The sequence below is a fragment of the Megalobrama amblycephala genome, linkage group LG18 (assembly GCF_018812025.1).
Source record: "Megalobrama amblycephala isolate DHTTF-2021 linkage group LG18, ASM1881202v1, whole genome shotgun sequence".
Lineage (NCBI taxonomy): Eukaryota > Metazoa > Chordata > Actinopteri > Cypriniformes > Xenocyprididae > Megalobrama > Megalobrama amblycephala.
In genome coordinates, this window is record NC_063061.1 from 12,187,598 (window position 1) to 12,213,784 (window position 26,187).

The following is a 26,187-nucleotide window of genomic DNA, read 5'->3' on the forward strand; positions in this document are numbered from 1 at the left end:
GAGAACGAAATATATCTGTGCAATGCAACCTCTGCTTACCAGCAACCAACCTCCTTTCAGCGTCCAAAGACTCCACTTCCAACCTGAAGAAGCATCTTAAAGTAAGTAATTTTTTTCTTTAAATTAGCCAGGTTTAGTCGTCTGCTGTAGTTTTACTGGTCACCTTGCTATTTTATAGTTGTATCAGGTAGCTACCAGGTCTGTAACGATATGCAATGTGATATGAAACCGAAATCACGATGACACTCATATCGACGAACTGCGAAAAAACTTTTTTTTCTAAATGTCGACAAAAAACTATTTTGAAATGACGGTGTTATGCGACTAAAACTTCATTTTTTTTTCCTCTCGCGAAAAGTAAAATCATTCCAAAAACCATGGCAACGGACATTGGTAGGTTTATGTACTATATCCCAGCCACTGCGCTGGCCATTATTATTAATTGATGGAAATGTATGTGTGTTTTCCAAGCATTAATGGTAAGGAACGACCCTTGTTATACTTGTGAGTGGCACATATGAGGTGTTTCAGCACTAAAAGACTGCTTTAAAACTTTCACAGAGACCTCAAACAGAAAGCACAAAGGCTTTCTGTAAAGTGAATTTCGTTTTGTATTAATTTTATTTTAATTTTAATCAACGTTTCATCAAAAAATTTCATGGATTTAATAAATAAGTAAATATAGCATACTCATACCACTTGGCTAGCAACATGGGTTCAGGATAGTGCTAAAACAATTTCAGTGTTATTAATTTGTGCTCTTTGTGTCTTTCTTTATTTTAGAGGAAGCATTCCAGTGTCTTGCATAGAGCAGAAATGGCATCAGATGATGGTGGTGAAGGAAGTGCCATGCCCACCCCACCTCCTCTCAAACAAGCAACACTCAGCAGCACCTCAGCATCAATCACCCAAAATAAAGTAAACTCCTTGGTTCTTAAGTTCATAATTGCAGATGTGCAGCCCTTTTCTTTAGTGGACAATGCCTCATTCGGTGAGATGATTGCAGGAATTAGTGGGGGTAGGACACACATGTGCAGAAAAACACTGATGCAGCGCATTGAAAGGGGATTTCAAAATATGAAGGAGGCAATTACTGAAACTCTTCAGGATGTTCAAACCGTGTGCACAACAGCAGATATATGGACGGCTCATCATAGGAGTTTCATGGGAATCACGTGTCATTGGATTGAGCCAGAGACATTAGATCGAAAGTCTGCTGCATTGGCATGTGAAAGGATAAGGGGCCGCCACACCTATGATGTCATTGCTGCCAAAGTTAGTCAGATTCATGCAGAATTCCAGATCCAAGGCAAAGTCAGTGCCACAGTCACTGACAATGGTAGCAATTTCGTTAAGGCATTCAGTGAATATGGAGGCTGTGAAATGGATGATGAGATGGATAACACAGATGATGTGCAGTTTGCTGATGTCTCTGCAGTTCTTCAGGAAGAGCAAGAGGAAGAGGAGCTAAACTTTTTTTTGCCACCTCACCATCGATGTGCCGCGCATACCTTGAATCTTATTGCCACAACTGATCTTGACAAAGCTGCCTCACAGGGTGTTTCTCGAAAATTATACAGAAGTGCAATGTCTAAATGTGCTGCAATCTGGAATAAGGCTCATCGCTCATCAGGTGCTGCTGATGCAATTGAGGAAATTGCCCAAATGAGATGTTTGGTACCTTCAGTGACTAGGTGGAGCTCAGAGTATCATGCAATCGAGAAGTTGATGAGTCTCACTGAGAGTCAGCTCAATGGAATCTGTGACCAGCTGAAATTGGCCAAACTGCATCCTCAAGAGACAATGTTTCTAATAGAGTACACAGCCATACTGAAACCTCTTGCCTACTCAATCAACCTGCTCCAGGGAGAAAAGAACTGTTACTTTGGATACATAGTTCCCACCATTCTCAGCCTAAAAGCCAAGTTAGCTGAAAAGTTGACCCAAGTGCAGTTCTCAGCCCACATCCTCTCAGCTGTTATAAAAGCCATTGACACTCGATTTGGGCAGGTGTTGGCCTCCCATGAGGCAAGGATGGCGGCTTCCACCATCCCAAAGTTTCGACTGTGGTGGCTTGCTGATGAAGAGAGGGGAGCCATGAAAACAGCAATGGTCCAAGAGTCTCGTCTTCTTCATAAAGAGCCTTCTGAGGATGCCGGCACCACTGGAAATGCAGCAGTTGGAGGTGATCCAGAAGATGATGAAAACTTCTTCACTTTTGAGACAACACAGATGACAAGTTCATCAGCGGAGGAAGAGGTGCAGAGGTATCTCCAGGATCCAGACAAGTCATTGGCTTCATTGAAGATGTATCCAATGATCAGAGACCTCTTCTTAAAGTACAATACTACTCTGCCATCAAGTGCTCCTGTCGAGCGGCTTTTTAGCCAGGGAGGACTTATTTTTACTCCACATCGTAACAAAATGACAGATAAGCACTTTGAGCAGGCTCTCCTGCTGCGATACAACCGACTTTTCTGGAGTGTTGACATGTAGAGTAGGTGGGTCAAATATGTAGGTAGGTGGTTCAAAACATATTGGTCTTTAGGTTCATAGGCTTTTTTAAAGCATGTAAATTGGCAATCTCATTATTATAAAACCAATTGTCTTTTTTTTCACCTGACATTCATATAAAATCAACACCTTACAATGCCTACTGCAAATGTTAGAAAAAAAGTTTTTCACCCTATGTTATGTTCAACTTTGACATTTTGGATAGGCTGATTTGCTGCTAGCCTTTGTTGTTACATTACCAAGAATGTTTTTCAATATAACATTGTTTCATGAGGGTAAAATTATATTTGGTGGCATAGTTTAAAAAAATAATATTATTTTGCCATCACATTCAGTTTGAGACTGTTTTATTTTGATGGACCATTATTAGTGTGTCTATCTTGATGAAAGAACATTAATGTGAATATAGTCAGCTGTAACAATCTGGACATTTTTTTTAATGGAAGATTTACAGAAACAGAATTTTCAATTTTTCGGAAAATTCATAAATTCTTCTCTTTTTTAACCAAGCAAAACATCTTTTGCATAAACACCCTCATAGTCTTTGTTCCTCTACAGAAAATTTAAAAATGTTGCACTTTCAGGGAGACTTGGGCCTAACACATTCAGCCAGTTGGACTTGGAACAGAAAAACACACCAGAATAGGCCTGTTTAGTAAGCAGGATTTGATGGCCGCATTCCTACACTTCTAAAATGCAATTCAATGTGGAAGTAATCCAAGTATTCAGAATACGTTACTCAGATTGAGTAACGTAACGGAATACGTTACAAATTACATTTTTGGGCATGTATTCTGTATTCTGTAACGGAATACATTTTGAAAGTAACCTTCCCAACACTGTAAGTAATTAATCGTGTCTGATTAACGTTAACCGTTTTATACACATTTTATTGAGTTTTCAATGGTTCACGTGAGCTTCATGGAGGCCAGGCAGGGTCTAAAATGAACAAACACTCTACTACAGTTGCCGTTTAACGAATATAAGTGATTATTCTGCTGTTTATAGCATTGAACAGTTAACATTACATTTAAAATAACTAAAAGAAAAATGTAAAACTGTCTCAGATTTGAACGTTACCGCCTCACGGGAGACAGCGCTCGTGCGCACATTAACCAAACGGAATTTATTTATGAAATACATTTAGAAAACCAAAAACACTGCACTAACATTACTCATCACAAGTGATATTTAGTGTCACATGGGCAAAAACGATGAATAAAAGCAGATTTGTAGGGCTTACCTTTTACTGTGTCCGTCTGCTGGAGGTCGACCCTTACAGAACCAAATGATGCGCATGCGCAGTACTCAAGATTCTCTGAAAGTCCGTTTGACTTGCTTGTTTAAAATTTCGAATTTGTCTCGCGCATGCTCCATCCAATAAATATCCGTAATTCACAAACACAACATATATATAATATATAAACAAGTCTGTAACTTTTGGCACTCTAGCAGTTCATAAACAAAACGGCATGCATTTTGCGGAAGAACATTGTAGCCGGAGCTACTTCTCTCTGTTTATGTCTATGACGAGTCACGCAGGTACTGTGATACTCCGCAGCGGTTCCTACCAGACTGGTCTAAAATAGTCCGAATATACACACTTATTCTAGGTGTACCATTACCATAATAATTCAGGGTAAGACAAAAACACGGTTTGGAAAATAGATTCATGTTGTACATTCCCATTGTATATTTTTTTGTAAATTTTGAACACAAAAAGTTACACATCTGGAATATATTGTTAGACCATGTCAGGGGAGACTTTGGAGATTAAGATAAGGCTTATCAACTATTTTATTGCCCTGTTAACACCCATTTACACCCAAACACCCATTTACAGTCACAAAACAAACAAACAAAAAATATTCTTGGAATCTTATGTGAATTCTTTAAAAAAATATATATTGTATGGAATAGAAAGCACCTGCAGCAGGTGCATCAGAGTACAAGTTACATGACACATTTTAATTTATTAATATTATACTTTTACTTAAAGCTCACCATCGAGTATTTACATCATATTCCGGTAATGAATTCTGAACAACAATAATCTGGAGCCGTCCATGTGAAAGGGGTACAAAGAAAGATATGATAAAAAAAGGAAAATTACAGTAGTTTACTTTACTATTTACAGTACTATAGTGGCTAAATTGTGATTTTTTTACAGTAATGCTTTGACTACTGTGATTTCAACTGTAATGCTTGGACTACTGTGATTTTTACAGTCTTACTGTAAACTTTACAATATTCTACTGTAAAAATCTTATACAGTAATGATACTGTGAAATCGACAGTAAATAACTGTAGATTTCACAACTTCTCTAAAGCACAGGGGTGCACAATAACCAAATTTCTGTACTATAGGTGCATTTTTCATGTAGGCTGTCTTTAATTTATTATTTTCATCTTTACTATTTCTTTTCTACATTCCAAAGCATAATATATTACTTTTTACTTCAAAACAGAGACACCCAGCATAGGTGAATAAAGTGTGAATGTAATGTAAAAAATAATGGTCACATTGTACTAATCCCACATTGTTCTTATCTGGAAGATATCTAGAAATACATTTAAAAATTAAATTTTTATTTCTTCATTTCAAATACAAGAATACAGTGGTAGAATAAAAGTGTTTATGCAGCTGCTATGTATAGAACAGAACAAATGTTCAGACTGGCCTGACTGCCTGTTCCAGTATATCTCTCTCGTTTATGCCGGTTTATACCAAGTTATCCTTAAACTTTTCCTGGTAATCAAGAAAGCTTTATTGTATACACACATTTGTCTTCCATGCTGTTTTTGAAGGTATTGTAGGTTTGTGATTTGATCCTGAATGTTTTGATCATTTTTGTTCATTTCACAGCTCATTTGTACTCAAATCAGACTACAAATCTGTAACAATAAAAGTTTATATATCAAATAATTATAGGCCATTGGTTTAATCGGTTCAACATCTTCAGAGGATTCTACATGCATCTTGCTCTACAATTTCCTCTTGAATTGGATGAATTACATCAATGACTGTGATTCGTCTTGGATCCCAAACACAGAATTCTTCAAGACCACTTCGCACCATCCCACAGTTTGGAGGGCACCAAGCAGTGTCATACCCATAATCATGCCAGGTTTCCTGCAGTGGATGACGTTTATAGTCAATCTTTATCACTTTCCCAACATCAACCTTCACTCTCAGAACCACTCTCTGGCTCTCAGGTAAATCCAGAGGGTATCTGGAGGCCTTCTGTAGATCTCGGCTGAGGTAGACACCAGGCCCTAGCATCCCTTTATCAGACTGAAGGAAACCATACATAACAATTTGTTGCTCATTCTCCATAGATGTGCCATGATACATTTTGTAGACTTTGCCTTCCTCTGGAGCTGTATAGCTCTCAAGACATGGTGGAGCAGATGGACCCAAGTCATCTTCTTCCCACATGTTTGCACCTGAACCACAAATAATCGCATACATCGTATCAATCGTTACTATCACTTTTTATTTAATATAACACATCCTTGCTGAATAAAAGTATTATTTATTTAAAAAAAACGAAAGAGAAAAAATGACTGACCACAAACTTTTGAACGGTAGTGTATTTTAACACATGCAAAGTAACTTACCTCTGATGCTCTGAGTGCAGACCTTCTGAAAGTAGGTTTATGAAGGGTGTTACCACAACGGAAATTTTTCTCGAGCAAAAGAATAAGCTTTCAGTTTCTCTTTAACTTAAACTCTTTTATGAATGATTACATGTATATATGGACTTTGTAAAAGATAGTGCTATAAATTCTGTAAGATTTGGCAAATCTGCATTTTACCATTTTGTAAGAGCATGTTGTTTATTTGTTTTCTCCAAAAGCAAAGAGTAGGAGATGTTCCATCATCATAGTAACTTATGCTCCATGGCTAACCTGCTCCGGGGCAGGTTATGTTCTTGGTAAGAGGTCTCAAACTGAAACTAGACCAATCAGCTGTGGGCAAAGTTACACGTCTGATGCAATAAAGTCACTCCCCCAGTTTCTCTTGCTCCAAATTAAAGGTCACTATAGCATAGTTTAAATATAAAATTGTCTGGCTTTTAGTGATGATTATTTATTATAATTATTTTAAATGATTTACATATTATTTATATAATTATTATACCCCTAATCCATTACACGTGAGCAATTTTAGTTTAACAATTATTAGGCTATTATAGGCCTACATTTAGTTTAAATTAACATAAATATATACAGATAATATAATAAGTAATATAAATAAGATTTGGATTCAGTAAAGCTTTAAAACTACATGTGAGCTTACAAGTCTGAGTCTCTGTATATCTAGACTATATATATTATTAACAATATAAACTAACTTCACAACGTTCACTTGCACTGTTGTAACACGATATTTTCTTCTTTCTGTGTAAATGCTTGTATGTACTTCATATACTTCGAGCTACTTCGACAGAAATGAATCTTGCCAATTCTCTCACGAGAAGTGAATGTTAGTTTCACTGTTTCAAGGCTGTGAAAGGTTCAAGGTTGATTGGCTGTTCGCTACTGATGTCACACTTTCACGTGCATGTGCTCCATGAACTAAGGATCAAAGCCAGAGTTGACAGAGAAAGCTGGGGCACGTTCAAGCTCAAACCGGTATGCAAAGTTTTGCTACAGTTTCAGGGTTTAACGACATGTTTCCTGGAAACGGTGTGCAACAGGTTTGAGATACGTTTTCTCTTGTTTGGTGGATGTGTCAAAAATGTCAACCCAATCAGCATCAACATACATATAAACCACGCGGTATTAAAGAGACAGCTCGTAAATGTAATTAACAACAAAATAAATTCATAAGAGCATATTATTAGAGCAAGTATATTGTTTGCACATGTGTATTTACATTAATGGCAAAATAACTTAAACAATAAGAGCACAAGTATAGATCTGGAACTTCTTTAAGTCTGTCTAAATATCATTTCTTTGCAATGTCTTCTGGTCCATGTCCGAATGTGTGCTAGACACTGATTAAAGGTGCTAAAGAGGATCTTTTCCTCGACTGAGAAAAACAAAGACTGTTAGTGAGTTTTTGAAATGAGCGCATGCGTAAGAACAACCCCCCTCCTTCACAGCTCATTTCGAGACTTCGGTAAAGTTGGTTTTATATTCGCACATTCGGACTTCTGATAAATTCAGACTTTCCAATAAATGTGCAATAAATTAATGTTTGTGAATTTTAAGCAGCGACATGATATTGACAACCAATGATTGTCAACTTAAAACATTTTTCACAGTCGATCAAAATAGGCAAGTATTGTTTTAATGGCATATTTACTTGTGAATGTCCACTGAATGTCCAATGTAGTGTGATTAACAAGGCTATTGAATACAGATGTCCGAATGTGCGAATATAAAACCAACTTTACCGAAGTCATTTCGAGGGAACGCCTCCCAAAACTCGTGCACGAGTATTGGAACACGAGTGTTTACCACCGGCATTCGCTGTGTCGTGTTAGTGGATTCATTATGTCGGACTCACCGCAGGTAACTCATAATCTGCAGCTGTTACTCCTGTCTCCTGACAAAAACATTGCATGCGGCGCCTGTAGAGTGTGGAAAGTTAAGGCTCCGGTATACTTCAAACGAACTTCTTTTTCGTTCTTCGTTTAGGTGTAAAACGAAGTTCGAAATGCATGACCAGCGATACACTGTAAACGAACATCTGACGCTGCCCACACTGCTAAGAGCAACGTTTAGATGAATATGTAAATATGTGCCGTGGACTTTCTTCTCAGTAACAAAATAAACACAACAAAAATGAGAAAACAGCAAGCATTTATTATAGAAAGCATAAGAAAAGGGTCTGATCATAACAGCATGGGAATGTTAGCACGAGCTCTGCAAACTAGCCCTCCAGTCACGTCACGTCTTCATATAGCACTTTATTCAATGGATTGCTTAAAATCAAGCAGCTTTACAGTATCAAACATGAAAAACAGTGTTAGTGCCTCATTTTTTTACAAGCACAACTTCATTTTGTACTATAAAGCAGCTAGTGTGTTCATGTTTTCACCCGCAGAGCTCTTACCTCAACAAAATCTACAGACGAAATGAGTCAGAGATGCGCCCACGCGAGTGAAGGCGGAGCCTCATCACACACCTCCTGTTACGTTATCGTCACTGACCAATGGTAGTACGAAGGTGTTTTGGTGCTGGAACAAACTTTTCCTGAAAGTTCGCTTTGGCAAGCCGTTTTGAACTTCCAAAAAGAACACAAAACGAACTTCGTTTTGGCCTGATTTTGTTCAAAATGACGTCACATCAGTTCTTTCTTCGATTTCGTTTGAAGTATACCGGGGCCTTTACTGGAGCGCGCAGCCGCGCACGTCTTGCACAAGGAACGTCATGGCAGTGATTGACAAGCCAGAGGGCCAATCGTTTACGCGATGATCGCGTAAACGATTGGCTGATGTTTTTAAGGCCCTACCTCGTGCACAGATGATGTATATTAATATTATTCCTTTCAGTGCACCTAATAAATAGTCTTTTATCAGTTAGTAAAGACAGTTTCAAGTAATATTGCAAAAATGTATAAAACAAAACATCCTCTTTAGCACCTTTAATGTAACATAAAAATACTATACTATTTTGCTACTGTATTGTGGAGTGATACTTTCATAAACTTTCATAAACAAAGGCAAATGTTGTATCACAATAATTAGAAGTTTCCACAAATCCCTTCACTCGATTGGGATGTCCTCTTTTATTCTGGACAGCAGGGCAGTGACTGTAACATCGAGTGTATTTTGCAGTATTAAACACGTATTTATACTGATTTCATCAGGCTCCGAAAATTCTTCAGAAAGAACACAAAGAATGGCCTTCTCAGCTGCCATAGTTGCATCTCTTGCGTCATCACAACGGAGTGTTCAATGCACCACCGTTTCCGTTTAAAAAACGTTTTGCAACGTTTTGTCGGGGCTGAACGCAGCCCTGATGATCAGCGTCATGGTACCAACAAAGCCTGATTGGTTTGGTTTTGTCAACTCGAAACTAGTCCTGTAACCTTGAATTTGTTAAACTACCATCATATGAGCCCCTGGTTTCCTTAAGTAGGCCAAGGTAAAGTGCCACCAGCAGCTCTTAAATAAGCAGAGGCCGCAGGTGTTAGGAAGAATCAGGCTCCATGTTGACCCATTGGCAATACTCAGAAAAAAGAGAAAAGGGGAAACAAGAGAAAGAGCTGGGGCTCTTGCCACATGCATAGCCTGATATTGCTGAGTTCAACATGTTCCTGGGTCAACATTTTTGTTGATCCTGGAACAACATTCAAATCAACCAATCAAATTTGAGGGACAAAGTTCACAGATTATGTCAAGTTTAGGCTTAAAATCATGAATTGGTGCTTCTACATCAGTGTTATTCCTCTATCATTTCCCTCTAATTTTTGGGATAACTTATGGGTAGGGTTAGGTTTAGGGGTAGGAATAGGGTTAAGACTAAATTTTCAGACTAGAATGTTGTTCCAGGATCAACAATATATATTGACCCAGGAACGCGTCTAACTCAGCAATATCAGGACGTGCTTAACAAATGGTGTCAAGTGGTACATTATGTAGGATTTACCGCATTCTGGTACCGTACAGCTTTCGAGACATGGTGGAACAGCTGGGACTGGGAGTTATTTTCAGTTGTCATGTTTGAACCTGGACAACAATGATCTTTAATTCACACCCTGGTATGAATAAGATATTGATAAAAACTTAGATTACCACAAGTCATCAAAAATACAAGTGAGATATTACAAACACTGAATTATAAAGTACAGATGTAATACAGTCTCATATGTATAAAAATATTTACAGGCTTTATAAGAAGCACCAGGTATATTGTATCATAAATGATAAACAACTTAATTTCTTAATGAACTATTATGAAACATCATTTATAGATTTTGTATTTATGGAACATGTATATATGGACTTTTGTGAAGGATAGTGCTGTTTTATCATTTGGTAAAAGTGAGTTGTCTCTTTTTCTTCTACATACACAGGCAAAGAGAGTTGTTTCTCTATGATTCTCCAAGCCCAATATTTTGATACGTCTGAAATACAACAGGGTATGATTTGTGTCCATGGCACAGGTTTGTTGACCTTTATGAAACTTGTAACAGCAATACTCTTTTGTTATTCTTATGGGCAAAGTGTTGACTCTGGTCTTCATTGAGAAGCATTTTAATGCTATTTGAGCATAAGAAACAACATTTATGGGACAGTTTATGTCAGATTTTGTTGCTGATTTGAAATATGTTATTTAATTGTGAGTTCGCCATGCAGTTTTTGAGATTTCAGGATTCCCCCATTCAAATAGACAGGACTTGGTCTTGGATGCCCGAAATAGCTGCCCGAAGGCATTGCAAATACGGCTGCTGAGTGAACAGAATTTCCTTGAAAGGGACTTTGCTATAATAAATGATCTGTTGGGTATTTTTTGAGCTGAAACAGACACATTTTGGGGGCACCAGAGACTGATTTACATCTTGTAAAAGGGGCATAATAGGTCCCCTTTAAAGGTGTTCAGACTGAGTGCATGTGTGTGTTTTTCCACTTATGAGTCAACACCATCTGAAACAAAATACATACAATATGTTGGTTTTATGAGAAAAGAACAACAGATCTGCTCACTGATCTTTGTAGAAGTTTTGCCTTTGAGGAAAAGAAAATAATTTAATTCTTACATCTCAGAAACTGCAGAGTGTCTTCAGATAATAATTTCTGTGAACAAGCAAATAAATGCATCATACAGCTCCTGATCATACAGTGTGACAGAAGATACACAGTGATCATGGACTATTATTCTTTGAAGAATAAAAAACACTTTGGCTAGACAGTCCTGTAATTTCTTCCTGCAAGGTTTATGTGAGTATTTCAATAAGGATCAGTAACAAAAAGAACAGACAGGGTAAAACAACTTCTAAAAATGGGTAGATCATTTCAATGATCTGAATCCTCTGTGGATCCCAAACACAGTCTTCCTCAAGACCGCTTGGCACCATGCCACATTTTGGAGGGCACCAGGCAGTGTCGTACCCATGATCATGCCAGGTATCCTGGAGTGGATGGCCTTGGCGGTCAATCTTCTTCACTTTCCCAACATTGACCTTCACTTTCAGAACAACTCTCTGGTATGCACACAGATTCAGAGGATACCTGCAGGCCTTCTCTAGATCTCGGCTGAGGTAGACACCACGTCCCAGCATGCCATCATCAGACTGACGAAATCCCTCTTTTCTAATTTTCTTTGCAGCCTCCATGGATGTGCCATGATACATTGTGTAGACTTGACCTGATCTCGGATCTGTGTTGCTTTGGAGTAAAGTTGAACCATTTCCACCCCGCATGTCCGCACCTGGACAAATTACAAATAGTATCAATATCTTCAAAATATGCATAGAAACAAACAAATAATACGATTTATACTGGATCATACGTTTATTACAAAATAAATGATGTTCAAAAGAATCTTACATTTACATAACATCACCTGTAATGTATACAATCTATCTTGTATATAGAAATTTCACTTACCAATCCTCGAATTCAAAGCTATTTACGTGATATCTGATAAATGCCCAGTCCAGCTCTCTTTTAATAACAATGGTACTTGAGCAAACCTTTAGACCACGTAGACCAGTAAAAACATTACAATATAGTCTTAAACAGTGTCGTTGAGGGCATACAAGAATACTTCAAGCTGTTATTTGAACCAGCACTTTTCAAACTGTATGCTAGCCCTTTCTGAAAGTAAAAAATGGATTAAAGGAACTCACTTTAAAGGCACGGGTGATGTCACCAAGCGGCTGTCGCGTAACAGACTGTCGAAACCAATTAAAACCTTACTTTCAGCGGAGAGGGGTATTTCTCAACCAATCAAATCTTCCGTTTTTAGCTCATTTACACTATAAAACAATACACGTGCGAAAGGAGTGATGTAAAGGTGCGTTCACGCGGCCTCGTAATTCCTGTAGTTACGAGATTCTAGCTTGTAAAAAGCGTTCACGTCCTCGTAGAGCTCGTAATTACAGCTTGTAAGCTGGGAGTTTTCTGAAAGCTCCCAGATGTACCACGTGGCCGCGCTGTACCACCTGACCGCTGTAGATTCATTTAGGCGTCGATAGTGCTGCCATGGAAACGCATAATTCCCAGTTCAAGGACCAAAAGGACGTGAACAGCTCCGAATATAACGTCACGTGTTGTCATTTCAAGATTCCGGTAAATACGAGGTGACGTGAACGCAGCATTACTGGCCCTAAATGTTCTTCACTGCGTAACGTTAACATATTTAAACATAAGCTATCACACTTTATGGAAGTACTGACTATTCCAGTGCGCAATTCTGATGCTGGCTGTTGCATGTGTGTTTTTTTCTCCCCGTCCCTCTCTCTTTTACTTTCACTTTCCCAGTGAATCGCCATTGGTAATCCACGCTGACAATCATCACTATCGTCACCACTCCACTGCAACCAATCAGGCCAAAACCAAGAAGATTAAAATAACGCTCCAGTTCAACTGCTGTTGGTTTATTTGCTCTTTGATGCTAGTGTTGTTCGGTGTGGTGTTGGTGTACTTCGGAACTGAACAGGCTGAACGTTTGTTTTGTTTTTTTACTCCAATATAAATTCATAGATTTTCTAATTATTCATAAAGTCACCATTTAATAGTTTCCAGGTAAAAGACATGTGGAACAACATTAAGAAGAAAACAACAGTATGTTTTTATTTATTTCTTTATTATATCTTAATTTACACTATAGGCATATTAACACTTTTATACCAAAACCATTTTGCATTTTGATTTTACGTTGCTTCAGAAATAGAATTACAATAAGACACTATTATTAAAATCAATATTATTTGAATAAAATACAAAAAACAAAGCATTACTTATACTGTACATTTTTCTTTTTAGCAATGGATGAACAAGTAGTGTCAAAATTAAAAAAGGTAGGCCTATATGACAAAACTTCAAGGCAATTAAAATGTGTTTAAAGGACACATGAAATCAAAATTTCAATCAAAATATTTTGTTAGCTCAAATTGCTAGTTTTGTGGTGAACAATTCATCCGTGCAAGTCAATCCACACAAAAAAATGGTTTGGCTTCGTAATATTTAATTAAAATCTGAAAATGCTCCTCCCCTCTGCAACGGTGCCCCTTCTCTAATGACATCAGTTTGACGGCTTGGGTTGTAAACGCTTAAACCACTCCCCTCCGACTGTTAGTCTGCTATGAGGGAGATATGGAGAGGAGGAGCGCTAAAATAAACCTCTGCCCTCTATTCAATATTCCGTTTCACTTGGAAATACGTCACAGCACTGGAGAAAAGTTGTTTGCAACTTCCGGTTCACGCGGACTTTAAAGGCCCATTGAAGTGCCTTGAAAAGTGCAGCATTGTTCAGTATGTTGGACAGGAAGACAGGGTGGGGCATATCGAACAGCTCCTCCCCTTTGGCTTTAAAAAAAAAAAAAATCCAATAACCTTTAGTTTATATCACAGCTCAGCTAGAGCTACTGAGCTCGGTAAAGCTGCAGTTCCTCCTAATCACCATTTTTCCTCCTAATATCCTCCATTATACTTTAAAATACAGCATTCTGTGCAGAATTCAAATGGTTCCGTTACGTTTTGTGGTCTGCGCCGACTTGCGCTTATAATCCACTCTGCGCTATCGTGTCTCTAGACCGGAGCAGACACTAATGTGAAACCAGACTTCATTCGCCCCAAACGAAAAGCATATTTACACTGTCTGAATCGTTCACTATCCCCTATGCACTATGCGCAATTGTAAAGAACAGTAAATGTGTGAACAAGTGACCGATTTTAGCCACAGCTTCAGCGTCTATTCAGGGGGCAAGACGCTTAGATTCTAGAAAGCATTCGATTGGGCAGAAAATCTGACGAGAAGCTGAAGTGCAGAGTGATGTCACCAAGAGAATGTAAGTTTTGAAGGCTTATATCTTATAAATGTGAATTTTGTCATTGTTTTGGAGCACACTATAGCTTATCACCTTAAGGCTAATATATTCATACTAAAAGCCAAAAAACTTCCATTAAGATTTCATGGGGACTTTAAGGTAGGCATATTTTTGATTAATTTTATCATGTTATCAATGTTGCAAGACATGGTCAGCAGCAGAGCACTGTACTGTATAATGATCAAACTGACCGTGATCAAAATGATAAAACATTATACTGCTTATTGCTCAGCTAACAAAATCACATACTCCTTAGTTTGGACTTTGGACGAATTACATCAATGACTGTGATTCGTTTTGGATCCCAAACACAGTCTTGCTCAAGACCACTTCGCACCATCCCACAGTGTGGAGGGCACCAAGCAGTGTCATACTCATGATCATGCCAGGTTTTCTGCAATGGATGACCTTGATAATCAATCTTTTTCACCTTTCCAACATTAACCTTCACTCTCAGAACACTTCTCTGATGCACAGGTACATACACAGGGACATTAAAGGCCTTTTCTACATCTCGGCTGAGGAAGACTCCACGTCCAAGTATGCCATTAGACTGACAAAAGCCATGAGCTTTGATTTTTTCTGCATCCTCCTTAGATGTGCCATAAAACATTGTGTAGTTTTTACCTTCAACTGGATCAGCTAGAACAGTGTTTTGAAGGCTTGGTGGAATTACATCAATAATAGTGATTCGCTTTGGATCCCACACACAATCTTCTTCAAGACCACTTGACAACATCCCAGAGTTTGGAGGGCACCAGGCAGTGTCGTACCCATGATCATGCCAGGTCTTCTGCAGTGGATGACCTTGTTGGTCAATCTTCTTCACTTTCCCAACATCGACCTTCACTCTAATAACAACTCTCTCATGCGGCTTGTCAAGCGGGTATCTGCTGGCCTTGTTAAGATCTCGGCTGAGGTAGACGCCACATCCCAGCATTCCATCTTGAGATGGCTGAAAGCCAGAGACTTTGATCTGTTCTCCTGCTCTTTCAGTAGTCCCGTGATACATTCGGTATACTGTACCATTCACAGGCTCTGTATTGCTTTGGAGACACGACACACCTGGATACAAGTCACTCTCTGCCCACATGTTTAAACCTAAAGACAAAAAATAACCAATCTATAGTTTTCATGTTCAAGTTTGGATAACAGCAGAAATAGGAAGGGAACATTTAGAACATTTGTCTAAATAATCACATTCAGGGTATGTTACTTACCTGTATGATGACAAATTCAGTCTGAGCAGAGAACAATCATCTTGGACACACCTTTAACCAATAAGCTGAAGAAGCAGGGGGAAAAAGCATCTGTAGCAGCATGAGTCAGTATTAGCTTACAGTATATATTCTCTCTCTCTCTCTCTGACAACATATTTCACTTAGCCTATATAATTTTATTTCTAATTCATATAGGCTAATATAATTAATATAGTATTTCATATTTATATATGATATTGTTATTGTTTTATTTTAGATTACATGTCTAAATATTGTAATGACAACAAGAACTAGCTTAGTCTATATTCAGTATATAATTTACCCTAGTTTAGTTTCTGATTTACAGGACTGGAAACCCCTCATTTAATCAGATTAATGAACAATATACAACTCATCTCATATGATTCTAACGGATAAGATAAACACATTAAAGTATAGCTATTTAAAGAGGTCATGAACTGCATTTTTTTTTCATAATGTTCTCTGAGGTCCACCTATAATGTCAGCGTTTTGATTTTACATATCAAAAAACATCCTAATTTAGAAGAAATAGAAAGATTTGACCATCTCCACTCCGTTTTTTCAGTGTCGTGTTTTAAATAAAATGAAACGTGTTTTTATGTCTTACTGATGACAAAACATGTCGTTCCATCGAAGCTTTTATTCAGGATTACAGCGAATGACTTGGATAAAAACAAACAAAAACAAAAGCTCTAGGTGCTTTCTTCCGCATCCGATAATCCAAAGCATTAACCCCATAAATGCCGAAGCAAAAGAAAGAACAGCACTTCACAACTGTCACCGCTCGATTTGAGTGACAGTTTACTGGCTTACTACAAAAATAGCCTATGTTTTTGCTAATATTTCCATTTAGTTGTGAAAACTGTATTTCTGAATTTTATTTAAACATTCAAAACGTCCATTTTTAGAATGTTCTTTTTCTTGGTTTATGTGAACATTAAAGGAACATTCTATCATTTTGAAAATGCTATGAAAACATTATTTCTGAATGTTTTCTGAATGTTCAAAACGTTCAGTTTTTTTAATGTTTTAAGAACTTTTTTTGTTGGTTATGTAAAAATCCTCCAAACATTCACCCCAGAACATTGCTTATAACACTGTCTACTTATCCATCCACTCTCCACACCACTTTTCCTCTCTGGTCATGAAGTTGCTGGAGCCCACCATAGAGTGCCAAAGGGATGACGCGTTTTTGTAGGCCAACCCGGAAGTTAGCGGCGTACGGGTTCCCTCGATTGAAAGCCTATGCATTTTTCCCATAGACTTTTGGAAAATCGCAGAAAATAAGCTCTGTGTTTAACAAAGGGTTATGACACTTACACGTTTTGTCTAACAAGATAATCTTTACAAGTTAACACAACATTTATAGATTTTGAAGCCTAAATAAAGTCGTCAGATATAAAAGGCTAACAGTAGGCTATAAACGGACTACAGCACACCATGGTCGCGGATCAACGTCGTCACCACCAAGCTTCCTCAAACTGTATTTAAAAAACAACTTTATTTAAAAACATGCTCGCTGATTATGATCTGTGCTGTTATGAATACTTTTCCACTTTTTCATGAGAAATGCTGTCCAAATGTCCCGTTTTTAGTGATGACGTCTAAAGTCCCCGCCAAAGGAAGTAGTCCCTTTTAGCAACTTGTTAGCAACCGCCGATTTTAAGACACAGTAAAAGTTTAAAAAAATCACAAGTGGGTTATAACTGGTGTGTTTTATGTCATAGATCAAAACGTGAAAGTATTTAGAGGCTTTGTTAACCACAGACCTTATTTCAGGCGATTTAGCAAAAACCCATTCAAAAAACCCATAGACTTTACGGATTTGGAACCGGAAGTCCTAAAATGCTAACTCGCTCCCGGGTTTTGCCTACAAAAATGCGTCATCCCTGGGGCACTCTATTTTGGGCCACCCTGGAAACACCCTGGATCTGGACCGATGGTCAGTCCATCACAGGGCTCACACACAGACAATTTAGTATTGCCAATTTACCTATGCTGCATGTTTTTGAATTGTCAGGGAAACTTGAGTACCTGAAAACCCACAGTGACACACGGTAAGTTATAAACAATATAAATTCCAATATAAATTCAAAGTCACCATTTAAAAAGTTTCCAGGTAAAAGACACATGGAACAGCATTTACAAGAAAACAACATTATTGTTTTTATTATTTATTTCTTTATTTAGAATGTATACACTTTTTACAAAAATCATTTTGCATTTTGATTTTACATTGCTTCAGAAATATAGGCTAACTACAATTACACGCTATTATTAAAAACAAAGTTATTTAAATCAAATGAAAATAATAATAAAGCATTTCTCAACATACTGTGCATGTTTGTTTTTAGCCATGAATGAACATGTAGTGTTCATTCATTGCATGTTCTAACATGCAAATAGGCTGGGCACAGAATGCAAAGCAGTATGGAAAAGTGAAAACTGAGTTCTACAGAGTTGATAGTAAACAGTATTTTTCATTGATGGTAGCCTATTGATGTTACTGTACCTATGTTCAAACTCCATGTGATCACCTGTGTGCTTACTTGTTCAAGTGTGAACGAGTATCCTAGGCTGATATTTATGACACAAAACTTCAAGGCAACTAAAATGTGTTTAAAGTATTTTGAATTAATTTTATTTCTCCATCTTCAAAATCAGATAATGTTATGGTAAGAGACATGGTAAGAGCACTGTATAATGATCAAATTTTCAGATAAAATATAGCTAGGATTTTCATTGCTACTTAGTTTGGACGAATTACATCAATGACTGTGATTCGTTTTGGATCCCAAACACAGTGTTGCTCACAAGTGACATATAGTGGAGGGCACCAAGCAGTGTCATGCCCAAAATCATGCCAGGTTTTCTGCAATGGATGACCTTGATAATCAATCTTTTTCACCTTTCCAACATTAACCTTCACTCTCAGAACACTTCTCTGATGCACAGGTACATGCGCAGGGACATTAAAGGCCTTTTCTACATCTCGGCTGAGGTAGACTCCACGTCCAAGTATGCCATTAGACTGACAAAAGCCATGAGCTTTGATTTTTTCTGCATCCTCCTTAGATGTGCCATAAAACATTGTGTAGTTTTTACCTTCAACTGGATCAACTGGAATAGCAATTTGAAGGCTTGGTGGAATTACATCAATAATAGCGATTCGCTTTGGATCCCACACACAATCTTCTTCAAGACCAGCTGGCACCATCCCACATTTTGGAGGGCACCAGGCAGTGTCGTACCCATGATCATGCCAGGTCTTCTGCAGTGGATGATATTGTTTGTCAATCTTCTTCACTCTCCCAACATCGACCTTCACTCTAATAACAACTCTCTCATGCGGCTTGTCAAGCGGGTATCTGCTGGCCTTGTTAAGATCTCGGCTGAGGTAGACGCCACGTCCCAGCATACCATCTTGAGATGGTTGAAAGCCAGAGACTTTGATCTGTTCGGCTGCTCTTTCAGTAGTCCCGTGATACATTCGGTATACTGTACCATTCACAGGCTCTGTATTGCTTTGGAGACATGGCACACCTGGATACAAGTCACTCTCTGCCCACATGTTTAAACCTAAAGACAAAAAATAACCAATCTAGTTTTCATGTTCAAGTTTGGATAACAGCAGAAAGAGGAAGGGAAGTCAATAAGGAGGAATACTTTTGTTTTTGGCACATTATAGAATATAAGAACATTTGTCTAAATAATCACATTCAGGCTTTATCTACTTACCTCTTTGATAACAGATTCAGTCTGAGCAGAGAACAATCGTCTTTCACACACGTTTAACCAATAAGCTGAAGAGGCAGGAAAAAAAGTATCTGAAGCAGTGCAAGAGAGTACTGTATTTTTTTTCTCTGATGACATATTTGCATTTAATTTGTCACTGCAGATAGTGCAGATTTATTCTATGAAATGTAAGCACATACATTTATTTACACACTTTCTATGTGTCATATGGGTAAATGAAAATACACTGAATGTGCTTGTATTTGGGGCACTGAAAATAACATTTCTTGGCCAGTGTGGCATTCCTGTAAAGAGTATGTCAACATTATGAGTCTTCAGGTGATTGGAGATGGGGTTCAAAGTACAGGTACAGATTGTACAGGTCTGTATGTCTCAAGCATGGACAGAACAATCAGACAATGCTTTATTAAAAGTCAAATTCAATAGAATGCTAACAAGTCTAATAAGGCTGAGGCTAAACAATGCTGCAGAGACAGGCAAAGTGATACAAATCTGCAGGCACAAATCCTAATTCAGAAAATGGCAGAGAGTAAACTAGATAGAATAACAGGCATGAGAAAAACTTTGAAGAATTATACAGTGATATTGACTAAAAGCATTTTTAATTTTATTAAACACAAAATGATTTAGATAACTATAGTTTAACAGTATTTTCACTGGTTATTCTGGTATTTTTTAAGCTTTATAATGACCAAAACTACAAGATATATTTTCACCAAGACAAAATGGTGCCTTACCTCTGATGTCGCTTCTAATGCGGATTGTTTGCCTTCTGAAAGCTGGCATCTAAATACCAACCCTGTATCCCATGAAATACGTTCTGAGGAAACTATTTTGCAAATCGCAATTACGTTACATGCCAACATATAAGCAGTGCTATTACGTTGGTCCTTAACCTAATAAAGCCAATTTATTGCAGTGCTATTACGTTTGTCCTGAACATAATACATCCAAAGCAGGTTTCTTTTCACACGTAGCAGCTAATGCTGTTCATTTTGTTTTAATTATTTACTCCCTTTTTTCTGATCGGGCTACAAAATATTATTTATGCCAGGGGGAGTCAAATGGCGGCACCCAGATAATTTTTATCTGGCCCTCCAACTGGTTTTACTCGTCAAATGTCTGACGCATGTCAAGAGACCCTGGCGTCACTTTTTAACGCACTGGGTATACCTTTGGCGTTATTTTTCGACGTGCAGGGTAGTCCGATAGACTTCTATAGAACTCAACAGCGTTGAAATTTGACGTCTTGGGTCAGCACACCGCAACCCGTTGTCTGCCTTATGGGTCGACACTACAATAAATAAAAATAAAAAAGGAATAGGCTACAAAAAATGATTTATGCCAGGGCGAGTCAAATGGCGGCTCCCAGATCATTTTTATCTGGCCCTCCAACTGGTTTTTGATGTTTAAAAACCCTTGCAATCTGATATCAAAGTGCCCTCTGCATAAAGGTTTAGCGCGTTCATCAGCGGTGAGTTTAACAACGCACACGGTGTACAACCGCACTCAGCGGTGAGTTTAACAACAATCAACTGCAGGTAAAAGGGCGTTCAGAGGTGAGTTTGACCAAAGCAACGCTCAACTGCAGGTAAAATGGCATTAAAAGGTGAGTTTAACAACGCTTCAAGGCGCGTGCAAGTAAGCATTTTAAGAGTTTTCTTGTCATAGGTAGGACACTGCTTTAATTATAGCATGCTGGATAACGTTTTTATCGGAGGTTTGTTGATTTTAATAAATATATATAATATGCTACGATTGAGTTCAATTCATCTTTTTTTTTGTTGTTGTTTTATTAAATCCTCTAAATTAATAACGCTGACGTCAACGTATGGGCGATCCCAAGGTCCATTGCGATTTTACACTCGGTAAGTAGAAGGGGTAACGTTAATTAATAGAGATGGATTACACATCAAAAACTGTTGAATCAGGACAAGAAGTTGTGTTTAGAAACTTTAGATTTGTAAGGTGGCCATTTCTGATGACTGATGATATTTCTGATGATATTTCTGATAAATAGCTTTCTGCACCACATGTGCGGGTTAGCAAAGTTAGCTAATTGAATTCAAGTTCATTTTTGTCGCATATAATCATGTAAGGTACAATTATTGGGGAATGTAAGATTTTCAGTATTACATTAGCCCACAACTATTATCCAACATTATAAATGTTCAGAATGAAGAACAGTGTTGCCAGATTGGTTTGTTTTACAGCCCAATTGTTAAAAATCCACGCAAAATTATATAATACACAACCAAAATAAATCCATAATTAACAATACAAATTAATTCATAACTACTACATTGTGGCATCACAATTTTTCAATATGAAATAAAACAATTCAGATGTATAATGTAATAAGTAGTGCTGTCATAAATTATTGACTGATTCATATATATATATATATATATATATATATATATATATATATAAGTAGCTTCCAAAATAGGTAAATTAGAAAATATATAACAATGACATGTATGAAAAATGATCGATTATGCCAATAAGTTGTGTTGTGTTTGTTGACGCTGTCTAAAGTGCACTGTAGAAAATGTGTGTGTGTGTGTGTGTGTGTGTGTGGTGTAGATTTCAAAATGACTCAAAGGAAGTTTAAGCCTTGCCCCTCCTGCCAAGCACCTAACCAGGTGAGGGAAAGTGGAATAGAGCATTATGTCCAATATTCAAATATGTGGTTTTAATGTTCTACATTTCTCATTATTGGGTCAATTGGACACTAAAGTATGCTCCTACTAAATGACCCTGTATGATGTCTGTACTGTGTTACAAAACCGTGATAATGTAAGGCATCTGGTTGATATCAATTTTGATTGCTTGTTTTGCACCAAACGCCAGAGGCAACATTGATTAGAGTAGCCTGGGTGTCTCCTACATCTGCCACTTTCACTGTATGATTATAATAATAATAATCCTGTGTCAGTCTAGAGACGCATATTCTGAATTGCATTGTGCTTCATGTGTTCCTCTCTTTCCTGTATACAGCCAAATTAAACTGTATCTTGATTTGTAATTCTTATCTGTGACTGTGGATCTGATGTCTCACTTTGGTATACTTTTACCAACACAGGTGAGCCGCAAAACCTGCAGCTCTTGTTTCGCACCCATCTCCCAAAAAAACAAAGTAGCTGCCAAAAAAATGACCCTGGACAGGAAGTGGGGGGAAAGGGTCCTAAAAAATAGAAATGCGGGAAGAGTGGTGGACTCTGCCCATATTGCAGTAAGTAGAAATGCTCATATTTCATTCAAGCAATATGATTTGTTTCACTTTCATTAATATTGTGTGATAGGGCAAGGGCCTCATTTTACAAAAATAAGTTTAATCTGTCAGTGAATGAATTTGAGGTAGTCATAGATGGCATTGGTGTAACATATTATTTTAATTAATTTGTAATTTGCTTGACATGCATGGAATAGAATGCGCACGTGAACGCCATCGGTCTTTATTCAAGAACCGCCAAAATATCTTTATTCAAGAACCGCTATGAAGCCAAAACAATCTCTGTTACCTAAATTATCCGTTTATCACTGTAAAGCCGCTTTGAAGCAATCTACATTGTTAAAAGCGCTATATAAATGAAGATGACTTGACTTGACTTTCTTTTTGACCAGGTTGCTCATGTACATTTGTTTACATATACAACCGGCTACATTGTAAATATAACCTTGCTTTAGTACCACACAGGTACTGCAGTATGCGTGTTACTGAAGTCTCTGTCTCTGCTAAAGGCAGATCACAGAATTCAGACCCATAGTCACTATTAAAGACAGTCTTGCATGATAACATGCTCCTACTTGCATCTCACACTTATAGTGCCTTGCGCTGCATTATTTTTAGAGAAAGTGCATGACGACGTGGCAAGAATAACTCAGGACATGCGTGAAAGCCATGCTGTGTGCAACATATATGTTGTTAAAAGCAAGGCCATATTCCAGGTGTCCTGTTTCAAAGCCACAACTTAAAAAAGCATTTGAATTACTACAGGGGAGATAGTAATGTCGCGTTAAAAGTGGAAAGGATTCAACCATACCTACTGGAGTAAGACCGAGACCAGGTTCTGTAGAGCGGCTGGCTATTTTATGTCCGTTGGTGGCATTCCCAAATTAGTGTTTCTGTTTGTCCCCCAAGCTACATTTGCCGTGGGCAGAGACAGGTAGACCGACCAAGGGGGGGAGGAGAGTGTTTGGACCAGGTGGATAGGTGGCCATAAAGAGGGAGTCCAGTCAAAATGTATTTTTGTTATCATATTTTGTTTTGTGTGTGTCCAATCAATATAATTATTTTTGAAGGGTGTCAGGACTTTTAGTGTTCCCTTTAGAAACCCAGATTGCTAAATACTAGACCACCAGCATCCAGCACAACATTACATGAATATTGGTTTGTATAAAGCAGGGGTTCTCAAACTGTTTGTGCCAAGGACCCTTTGTGTGGGAGAACAATTTCCAAGGACCCCCTCATAATCAAAACAATTAAGCTTTTGCTTGCTACCATTTGTATACTTTGATGCCATTTCTATTCTCTGAAGTTGTGTCCGGGTTCACTATTCCGTGTTTTCTAGCTGGTGTGTACTAACTTGGTCTTTAGTCAACTTTGGATTTTGAATCACTTAATGATGTGGACTGACTCAAACATTTATCCACGTTCATCAGCTATCTTAAGCCAAGCTAAGCAGCAGGAAGAACGGTTCATCATGACCTGAGTGAAGTGATTCAAGTGATTCACAACAGATTGACTTGATTAGTCATAATCACAAAAAAGTTAAATGTTAATGTTTTAATTTATTAGTGCATTTATAATCAAGATTTTATATGTAGATTCTAGATCATTACATTGTCATTGATAAGCATTTCTTAACGATAAAGCACAACTTTCTCATTCAAAGCAAATCCACTTTGAGAACCACTGGTATAGAGTACATAGAGTTCACACTTACATCGATTAAACAGAGTAAAGATTATGCGTATTTGGCGTGCTGTCCGGGGGAGGGCTCCGAGCTTGGGATATTTAATGCAATTTTTTTCAATGGGATGGAACATAATGCAGTGGGAATAACTAATGTTTGCTGTCTGCATTTATTTATTACAGGTAAAAAAAACTAAGTGCATTGGGCTATGTCCCAATTCTATTTTTCGGCAAGAAGGATAAGGCCTCTGGAAAGTGGGTGGCCGATGTGGTGACTCATCTGCCACCCACTGAGGATAACCTAAAAATTGTGGCCACCATGAGAAAGGCCTACAATTTTGTATTGATCAAAGAAGGTAGGATTTGTGTAATTTAAGTCATGACAGTTTTAAACTGGGTTTTTTTTATGATGGTGAAATATTGAAAATTAACATACACATACAATATTGTAGGGAACTCCACGACGACATTGCCCGAGCCTCAGGCCCAGCCAGAGCCACAGCATCAGGCCCAGACCGAGCCCCAGCCTCAGGCCCAGCCAGAGCCACAGCATCAGGCCCAGCCCGAGCCCCAGCCTCAGGCCCAGACAGAGCCACAGCATCAGGCCCAGCCCGAGCCCCAGCCTCAGGCCCAGACAGAGCCACAGCATCAGGCCCAGCCCGAGCCCCAGCCTCAGGCCCAGACAGAGCCACAGCATCAGGCCCAGACCGAGCCCCAGCCTCAGGCCCAGACAGAGCCACAGCATCAGGCCCAGACCGAGCCCCAGCCTCAGGCCCAGACAGAGCCACAGCATCAGGCCCAGACCGAGCCCCAGCCTCAGGCCCAGACAGAGCCACAGCATCAGTTCTTGGCCCTGGCTGAGTCCCAGCCTCAGGCCCAGGAAAAAGAGACATTTTATCTTTTAGATTTATACCCCGTCTCTCTCCCTGTGAAAGAACAACCCCCCCCCCAAAAAAAGAAAGTGTAAGTGAACTGTGGTCTTAGCACACTATGTATGAATTTCCCCTTTTTGTAATCATTATTCATGAAATTTAAATTTCAGGTGAATTTAAATACAGTCAATTAGTTAATAGTGAGTAATTTTCAGTGGCCAGTCTGATACACAAAGGAGTTTGTCCTCGCATACACACCTTTCAGTACTGAACAAACACTCTAGGAGTAAAGCAATGAGCAATACACACTTGAGGAGAGATGAATACACACACACACATCAATAGGCAGCCCAGGTAGCCCCCCCCCCCCCCCCCCTTCATTCCAGGAATGATAACTATAACCATAACGATAAAAGCATCCAGACTGACCAACAATAAGCAAAGTCTCGCCTTGTGTTAATAAATGTAATGGCTAAAATGTGATGGGTTCTTATTGGCTGTTAGCTTTTTATCATTCTCAAAATCGCTTTAAAAGTGATCCCCAACGATATTGTTCTCCATGACGTTATCGTTATAGTTTATCATATTAACGAGAACAATATTTTTTTATAGTTATCGTTCTTGGTGTGAATGGCCCTTAATATATGTATTCTTTAGTTATTTAGCTGTATTTTCTGATGTTTTCAAAGTTCGAGGACAATGGTTAATGTTGTTCCCCAGGTTTTATGAAACTTGGTTAAGAATTTGTTAAAGTTTCATTTCAAGTTTTTTGACATTTATGGTTAATTAATATATATATATATATATATATATATATATATATATATTTTTTTTTTTTTTTTATATTTATATTTATTTATTTATTTATTTATTTAT

The 26,187-nt window shown here is 38.1% G+C and overlaps 2 protein-coding genes across 2 annotated transcripts in view; one reads left to right on the forward strand and one right to left on the reverse strand.

Moving 5' to 3' along the window:
• The window catches only part of gig2e (grass carp reovirus (GCRV)-induced gene 2e), a 29,744-nt gene extending 9,168 nt beyond the window's left edge, over positions 1–20,576 (reverse strand). Inside the window, exons 1-5 of the mRNA XM_048167527.1 lie at positions 20,259–20,576; positions 15,745–15,809; positions 14,770–15,625; positions 11,583–11,602; positions 5,488–5,961 (exon numbers count right to left, since the gene is read on the reverse strand). Of these exons, the coding sequence (XP_048023484.1) occupies positions 5,488–5,961; positions 11,583–11,602; positions 14,770–15,617 (1,342 nt within the window). The 5' untranslated portion in view covers positions 15,618–15,625; positions 15,745–15,809; positions 20,259–20,576. The remainder of the gene's footprint in view (positions 1–5,487; positions 5,962–11,582; positions 11,603–14,769; positions 15,626–15,744; positions 15,810–20,258) is intronic.
• A 103-nt stretch (positions 20,577–20,679) lies between these two features.
• LOC125253505 (protein TsetseEP-like) lies at positions 20,680–26,178 on the forward strand. The gene is made up of 5 exons (XM_048167498.1): positions 20,680–21,389; positions 22,108–22,166; positions 22,607–22,760; positions 24,628–24,795; positions 24,892–26,178. The coding sequence occupies exons 1-5, from the start codon at positions 21,353–21,355 to the stop codon at positions 25,404–25,406; spliced, it is 933 nt and encodes a 310-aa protein (XP_048023455.1). The 5' UTR covers positions 20,680–21,352; the 3' UTR covers positions 25,407–26,178.
• Positions 26,179–26,187: the final 9 nt, after the last annotated feature.

What these genes read in the sequence shown, in the direction of transcription:
- LOC125253505 (XM_048167498.1), top strand. Translation starts at nt 21,353, where the DNA reads ATGGGCGATCCCAAGGTCCATTGCGATTTTACACTCG. An exon ending in CCTGCCAAGCACCTAACCAG is followed by an intron (nt 22,167 to 22,606) that starts GTGAGGGAAAGT and finishes TTACCAACACAG; the next exon opens with GTGAGCCGCAAAACCTGCAG. An exon ending in CTCTGCCCATATTGCAGTAA is followed by an intron (nt 22,761 to 24,627) that starts GTAGAAATGCTC and finishes ATTACAGGTAAA; the next exon opens with AAAAACTAAGTGCATTGGGC.